Here is an 8370-nt window from a genome sequence, read left to right as displayed (position 1 = left end):
CTCCATGCAAATGGTTTTGTCAGAGATGGCGGAGTTTAGCAATGTCCTAGTTAGAATAATGTCACAGCAGTTTCTTGTCTCTGGATTTCTTTGTTAAATCCAGCTTCAAGTTATCCACTTCATTCTCCATGGAGGAGATGTTGGCAACTAAGATGGATGGAAGAGGCATTCTGCAAGGGTTAGCTTTTAGCTTAGCTGTTAGCCTTCCTCGCCTGCTGCACTTCTGTTTCCTACTACACCGCTTTTGTCTCCTCTGGGTGTGGCCTGGGGCGCTGGGAGCTCCTGCAGCTTTATTGGCTGCTGGGTCTCATTAATATAGCAGTCCGATGCAGCTCAGAGTTTGCAGAGTTGTAATCCCCACTATTGTTGCTATGAAGGATATGCGTAATTCTAGGATAAAGAGCATATTGTATGCTAATTACATTATTACACTGAATATTCAGTGCTGAACTAGATGATATAGATGCCTTATTTGCTGTTAAATGTCTAATGTTCTCAGCAGCCACTGCAGCCGCCTCTGATCAGGACATCGCAGTGAGGTAGTCAGGTAGTCTCTGATCACAGGTGGTTGTTGAAGCCCCTGTCTTCTAGAGTTTCTGACAAAGCAAATCAGACTGAATTGTGTTAAGTGCACTAAACAAATCAAAGAACATGATTCTTACACTGCATTGTACTTTTGGGCTAGTCCTGGATCAGAGGGTAATCAAACATCCCCAATACAATAATTGGCAACAAACTTTGCACAAGGAAATTAATATTACATTATAATATCCATCATGAACCTCAGGCCTTAAAGATGGCTGAAAACAATAAGTTATAAGAAAGAAAAATATGTCTAACAATGACAACATGTCATTTCTCCGTAGTTTCTCTGTAGTTTCTCTGTGCACAATATGCTGTGCACAGAGCACAGCATATTGCAAAGGTTCATTCTGAAATGTGATGGTTGTATATAGAACCTTACATAAAGAGCAGTACACAGTGTAATTTATTTAAAAGCTGCAATGGTCAAACCATGAAAAATTAAAAATAAGTTTTTAACATATTGATTAACCTTTTTTCTCTGTTAAACAATTGATGTCAAATTGTTCAGTAAACAGATCAGTAATTCCTCCCAGGTTGATAAGCATTTGTAGTAACTTCTTTGAGATGTCTAAATAAGGCCTTTTTCCTGGTATTTTCTTAACACATGCCTAAATGGTCCAGAGCACCCCCCCCCCCCAAAGAGAAGAAACGTTCCAATAAATAATAGAAGTGTTCACAATCCCTGTATCATTCATTCATTCATTTTTTTATTGAAACCAACAATGAAGACAAAGGAACACCACCGCTACTTGAGTAAAGGACATTCATTGGCAGACAGGATGTTTTGAAAATGGTCAAACATAAGCTAAAATTTCAGCAACTTTGCTGCACCTGGTTGTGTTAAACTGTTCAGAAATGTCAGTGTGAATGTTCTGTATGAAGCACCATTTACAAAGGCCTGTTACTGGAAGCAGCACAAACTATGGAGAGAAAAAAAAACACTTCACGGTAACCCATCTGTGTCCATCCCAAACTCATAAAACTACTTCCTGGTCATGACATAGCATAAATCAAAATTGGAATAAATACATTTTTATGCTTGTTGTCCATTTGCTCCTTGTTTTTATTTAGGAAGGAAATAAGAAATTTAAAAAGGAACTGCTCTTTTTTCCATATTATTCTATGAAACAAATTTAGAAAAAAAATATTTTTTCTTGGTTTTTCACTGTTGATTTCAATTTAAAAAATGGATGAACAAATGGTACATGTATTGTTCACACTCAATGATGGCCTATAGCTTCTATGTGTTTCTGCAGTCTTGTCTGTTTTTGCTAAAAAAAATAGATACATCGTTTAGTTTTCTTTCCTAAGTTGTATTTATCTAATTTTAAAACTTGCTGATGTCAAGTTTTTTTTTAAGAGAAATAAGACATCTCTTAAAGTGTTTTTACACCTGTGCATTTCATATATTATCAAACAGTGTCCCTCTATACTCCTCCCTTGTCAGTGGGTCATAACCTCTCCTGTCTCTCAGCTTCATATGACATCAGGTGAAATGACCTACAAACACAGCCGTTCAGCTCCTATGTTTATTTCAGCAAATTCCTTGTAAACGCTACAGAGAAAACAAGAGAGAGAAAATACCCTCTTACCACTTTTCTCTTCACACTTGTTACTTTTTCCCTCCTTCTTAAATCCACTATTTTAAGAAGAAAATATAAAACAATGTTCACGCAGTGCTTTAGTTGTGAAAAATAAAGGACCTTGTGTTTTTTCTTCTCTTTCATTTCCAGTCTCTTTCTCTGTGTGCGTGCCGAGTTGAGCGCTGAATCACGCTAGAAATTTGCTTCCTTACAATCGAGTGGAGGAACAGCGTTTAAGATCCAAACGGCGTCTGTGCTCTTAAATAGGTGTAAATTAGAGGTCCCGAATGTATACAAATACTGTTCCTAAACCAGCGAATAAAAAGGAGGAATCTCATCTCGGAGGATTTGGAACGTTTTCCTGGGGGGGGGGGGGGGAAATCCAAAACTAAACTCAATTACAGATTACTCTGTTGTTAACCAAATAAAGGCGCATGGTCAAAATATGTTTATATATAGGCGACAAATACAAAAAAAGCTAAATAAAAACAAAACAACAAAGCATTCAGATGTTTGTGTCTGTTGCTTCCATCTTTGCCAACCACTCAACTTTTCTGATTTGATGGCTTGCAGGTTTTTGAGGGCGTTTCCATTTCACCCGCTGATGTCAGGACCAGCGCTCATGAGGGCGGGCACTGCCAGCGTGTTACTCTCCACTATCATCTCAGCATTAATCTCACACTCAACTTCATGCTCCTGCGTCCTCCTGGAGCTCCAACATTTTACATTCTGCTGCCTTCCCTCCTTTGTTTTCTCCCCGCCGAAGAACTCTAAAATGTCCTGTTAATTTTCTGCGCAATAGTTAATGAGGATTAATCCATCACCCCTGGACGCTATTGTTACACGGGGGTTCCTATTTGAATACAAATGCGTGACCCTGTGACAGAAAGGTGCACATTGTGTATGCTGGGATCTCAGTAGAGTGACTAGAGGAGCGATCAGACCTGCAACAAGTCCCGTTCTGCTGCAACTAAAAGGAAATGGCAAGCTCTGCCTCTCTGGAGACGGTGATGACTTGCAGCAGGACCGGGCCCTCTGGAACTCCTAAGAGTCTGACCTTTTCAATCGACCGAATTATGTCCAAGAGCTCGGAGACGAGAAGCGTTGCGGAAGAGTGCTCAGAGGGGAAGAAAGTACTCGGGATCTGCTCCCCCATCCCCTGCATGGTCCCGCTGCAGCCGTTCAGCTACGACATCCAGGCCAAGGCGCTGATGAACTATTCGGAGCTGTGGAGAGCCAGCCTTAGAGGAACATTCTGTGGATCAGCGGCTGCACCGTGCAAAGGAAACTGCGGCATGTGTGCCAGGGCGGACTCTACTTTGAAGCAACCGATGCCAACCACCGGGAGCAGGGTGGTGAAACCGCAGGTCATTCACCAGGCCGTGGCCGTGCCTAGCGTGGGCTCCCTTTACTATTTCAATTACCTGGACTCTGCATACCAGCAGTCGGAACTGCTGGCCGGACATTGGTTCTCAACTCCGCAGGCCCATGCTTCCCTATCGGCGCAGCACAGACTCTTGTTGCTGGAGAACTCCAAGCTGTCCGGCGGAGGCTTCGAAAAGCTCCCCACTCCCCAGTACCCACACAAGGAACACCTGCCTGGCCAGCTAGACCAGATAGTGAAGGAGAACCACTCTTTGACTGCCGAGAAGAATGGCGTCAAGGCGCACAGCAAACTGGGCTCCGGCAGCGGCAGTGCAGACGGAAAACACAAAAACTTCACCTGTGAAGTTTGTGGAAAGGTAAACTTTAAGAAAAACACTTAACCCGTTCATAAATGAACCATACATTTATCTTTTTATAGTAAACATTTTTAAAAGCAAAATAAAGTCAATAACTAATAGGTTGAATTCTGTACTTTTTCCTGCAGGTTTTTAACGCACATTATAATCTGACCAGACACATGCCGGTGCACACCGGGGCCCGGCCCTTTGTGTGCAAAGTGTGCGGCAAGGGCTTCCGTCAGGCCAGCACGCTGTGTAGGCACAAGATCATCCACACACAGGTATGAGGCACATCTACAGCCGCTCACACGCCCGTCCTCTTTCTTCTTAACTTGTTTTTATTTGTGTGTTCAAATGTCGTCCACCAAGGAGAAGCCTCATAAATGCAACCAATGTGGAAAGGCGTTCAACAGGAGCTCCACGTTGAACACGCACGTAAGGATCCACGCTGGATACAAGCCGTTTGTGTGTGAATTTTGTGGGAAAGGTTTCCACCAGAAAGGTAAATATTTAATGAAGTTTAACAAAAATGTACATACGGATTTTATGTTTTCATGTTGTTCGACACTTAAGGTTTAATGCTTACACACACACACATGTACACATGCATATCTATCTATCTATCTATCTATCTATCTATCTCTCTCTCTCTCTCTCTCTCTCTCTCTCTCTCTCTCTCTCTCTATATATATATATATATATATATATATATATATATATATATATATATATATATATATATGTATATATATATATATATATATATATATATATATATAGAGAGAGAGAGAGAGAGAGAGAGAGAGAGAGAGAGAGAGAGAGAGAGTTTAGAAAGTTTATAAACATAAACTCATTAGGGCATGTGCTACAAAAACCATCAATGAAAATCTTTGCGCTTCGGCGCTTGAGTTAATCTTATTGATTTAGGCGAGACAAGAATAAACGTGAGTTATGAATTCCTACATCATGGCCTGTTCTGTTTAAGGTGAAGCAGTTTTTAGTATAATCCACTTTTTACCTAAAATGGACCACGACAGTTTAGGGAGGAAAAACTCATTATGTGCGGCAATTTATTTGCAACAACGAATTTCAGTTCTGGCCGATTTCTCCTCTGCCCGGCATTCTTGTTGCGAAGGAATGTGGTGGGCTGGTTTCAGTCGAAGTTAGACGAAGGAATCTTCAGTTTGCGGGGAAAGCGGAGCTGCGTTGCTGTAAATATATGCAGGCTCAACGAAGACATCAGCACAAATAGGACTTGGCACTTTCCATGAACTAATTCTTACTTGAAGACGGCAGCATTTGCTATGGGTCAACTGCTTGAACTCCGGCAAAGTTGGCTTTTTAATTTTTTTTAAAACCAACTTACCACTTCGCTTGATTCTGATGAAGCTTGACACAAGAAAAATATAATTAATGAAGGAGACTCCGCAAAGATCCCAATTTAACCATGAATCTGTGCGCAGGTCTCTTTAATCCGATAACTGTCCTGAGCGCTTTTAGTCTGAAATTAGAAAACATTTGACTAAAATAAAGGTTTTATTCACAAACTGTTTAATGAAGGTTTTGAGACTGTTTAACAGCAATGAAAATCATTAACCTCCCTCATGATTTTTTTAAATGATGTTTCTAATAACTCGCTTTTAAAGCGTATTGTTGCAATAAACAAATATGTAGCGCAGATTTATGATTTTGCTGAAAAAAATCAATAGCTAGAACAGCAATGAAAATCATTACCTCCCTCAAGATTTTTTAAAATAATGTTTCTAATAACTCACTTTTAAAGCGTATTGTTGCAATAAAGAAATAGGTAGCACAGATTTATGATTTTGCTGAAAAAAATCAATAGCTAGTTGCTTAGATTATTAAAAACAAAAACACTGAAATTACTTACTCCTGTAAATTTACTAAGTGCTTTCAGGAATTCCTAGGAAAACCAGACTGATGATTATTAAGCCCTGGTGTTTTTTTTTTTTTATCATTATTATTGTTTTTTTTTTTTTTTAACCGGTCAGTTGAATATACCTGATTTGAATTAGTATACAAGCTTTATTTTCCAGTTTATCCAGAAATAATAATAATAATAATAAAATAAATCCAAAACAATTAAATATGAAGTTTTTTTTAATTGGCATTTTTTAGTTTAATGAGCTGTCTGGGGTCTCTATTTTCACACATACATAAAAACATGTTACATCATTTTCCTTTGATGTCAGAGGAAGTAGAACCAGGATCAGATGATGGCTAATAAACCACATAACACTTAATATTCCAGTACTATTCACCTCCAATTTTGATAAGCAAATGTGAATAGTTTTTTGTAGTCAGGAGGAATGTTAAGGTTTTATGTTATGGGAATAAACCTTCTGAAAATAAAGACAACCAGTACATGCATTCATGTATTTTCTTATTCCTTTTTTAGAAGCCATTATGTTTCTGATGTACTAGAAAGTTTTCTTTCTTTTAAGTTCAGGCTTGCTCTATTTGTTTCTTAGGAAACTACAAGAACCACAAGTTGACGCATAGTGGAGAGAAGCAGTACAAGTGCTCCATTTGTAATAAGGCCTTCCACCAGATCTACAATTTGACATTTCACATGCACACACACAACGACAAGAAACCGTTCACCTGCGCAACCTGTGGAAAAGGCTTCTGCCGCAACTTTGACTTGAAGAAGCACATCAGGAAGCTGCATGACAGCAGCTTTTCTGCAGTGTCAGAGGCCTTGAGCGAGCCACAGAGCTGAGATTTGCTGCTCCGCCGAGAACAGGCTGGCTGATGGGGCTCCTGTGGCCACCATGAACAATGTGCTGAAAAGCCAGACAAGAGGTGAGAAAGCTCACTGTGACTGGAATTAAATGAGTGTGGTGAGTTTTGGGACCCCATGCAAGTGTTCCAGCACTAGCACAGCAGGGATGAATGAACCGACCAGAAAATACAGAACCTATAGCTATCTACAAGGAACATTTTAGAGAATTCCTTTTTCTTATTTGTCATCTAGCATTCTTCCTCATATACATCAAACATAGGGCCAAACCACCTGGTTCCATTATCCATGTATGAGGTTGTAAATAATAGGTTATAAGAGGCTATTTAAAAATGAATTGCCGTGACATGTATTTCACTGAAGAAGTGTTATTGTGAATAAATAACTTATGACTTCTAATGAAACTAAATGTCTCAGCCATGTTTTTTTTTTTCAATTTTTAAACAAAAGTTAAATAAAACTTCTATTAAAATCTAACCTTAAGATTTGACACATTTAAGTTATGAAAAAGTTAAAGAAATCTGTAAAGATCAGAATTTGAAACGTTCATTCCTTGACGTCTTAAAACATTGTGACAATATGTACTAAAATAAACAAGCAGGTAATTTATTCACACACACACAAAGAGAGAGAGACTCATCCGTGGGTTATATAGAGATTTTTAGAGAGTTATGATTTTAGCCATTTTTACAATGCTGTATTTGGCTGTTTTGTTATATTATTAAAACAGTTTAATGTAGGTAACATAGGCTGATTAATACTGAGCTTAAAACATTCTCCCTTAACTCCATGCTCAGCAAGTTGCACATGCAGCACACTAGGACAGGATACCTTTGGAAATTTTCTCTCATCTGATAAAGTTGCAGATTCTAGCATGCTTTGCATCCACTTTAAATCAACATTTATTGACAGACACGATCTAAATAATGCAACATTTACACTTGACTCAGGAATAATGGCGCAAATGATCAGTGATAACACATCTCTTGAAAGCGAATTTCATTAAGCAGCTAAACGGCCCCAGGGGGGCCGGCAGCATTGGGATGGAGCGGGCGCATCTCATCCGGAACCTCTCATCAGAACAGGAGATAATGGAGCACTCAGGCCACAGCTCATCATCTGGGCCTCTGTGTTAATGAAGTCTGGGTTATTCTGCGCACGTACCCTGGAACAATATTATCCTGGTGCGCACTCTGTGGAGAGCCGCAACGTGCTCCCAAATGGTTCCATTTCTATTAACAACTATTTAGTGTGCTATGCCAGTCCTGGAATAACCTGGCAAGGCCAATATTAGTAGACGACGTTCTGCTGACCTTCACCCATCAGCACCATACAAACAAGTTTGTGGAGATGACTTTTCTAAGCGTAAACTTCAGAGACAGACATATGGCGGACTGAACACAATATATACAGTGACATATAAGCTCGTTTTATAGACCGAGTCATAGGAGATATATTTGTTGTGATCATACTTTTACTGGGGTGACAAGGTTCCAACATGGCACCCTTTCTTCTTTCATTGAGTCATGACTGTATTCATGCAAATTATCAAACTGTGTGAAGCCCTGTGATGGACTGGCGACCTGTCAAGGATCCAAACTCGACTCTCGCCCAATGACCACTGAAGGTAAACAACCAGCCTACCCATCCGCCCCGCGACACAGCACGCATAACCTGGTATAGATAATGAACGGATCAGTTTAAGCTGTTTTAT

General features: G+C 39.7%; 1 protein-coding gene across 1 annotated transcript; it reads left to right on the top strand.

Annotated features, from left to right (window-relative positions):
- The first annotated feature begins 2817 nt into the window (after nucleotides 1-2817).
- fezf2 (FEZ family zinc finger 2) lies at nucleotides 2818-7065 on the top strand. Its single transcript, XM_012857549.3, has 4 exons — nucleotides 2818-3910; nucleotides 4039-4173; nucleotides 4262-4394; nucleotides 6385-7065. The coding sequence occupies exons 1-4, from the start codon at nucleotides 3149-3151 to the stop codon at nucleotides 6633-6635; spliced, it is 1281 nt and encodes a 426-aa protein (XP_012713003.1). The 5' UTR covers nucleotides 2818-3148; the 3' UTR covers nucleotides 6636-7065.
- The last annotated feature ends 1305 nt before the right edge of the window (nucleotides 7066-8370 follow it).

This window comes from Fundulus heteroclitus, chromosome 20 (assembly GCF_011125445.2).
Source record: "Fundulus heteroclitus isolate FHET01 chromosome 20, MU-UCD_Fhet_4.1, whole genome shotgun sequence".
In the NCBI taxonomy this organism is placed as follows: domain Eukaryota; kingdom Metazoa; phylum Chordata; class Actinopteri; order Cyprinodontiformes; family Fundulidae; genus Fundulus; species Fundulus heteroclitus.
Note: the sequence above shows the minus strand (reverse complement) of the source record. Positions and strands in the feature narration are given on the sequence as shown.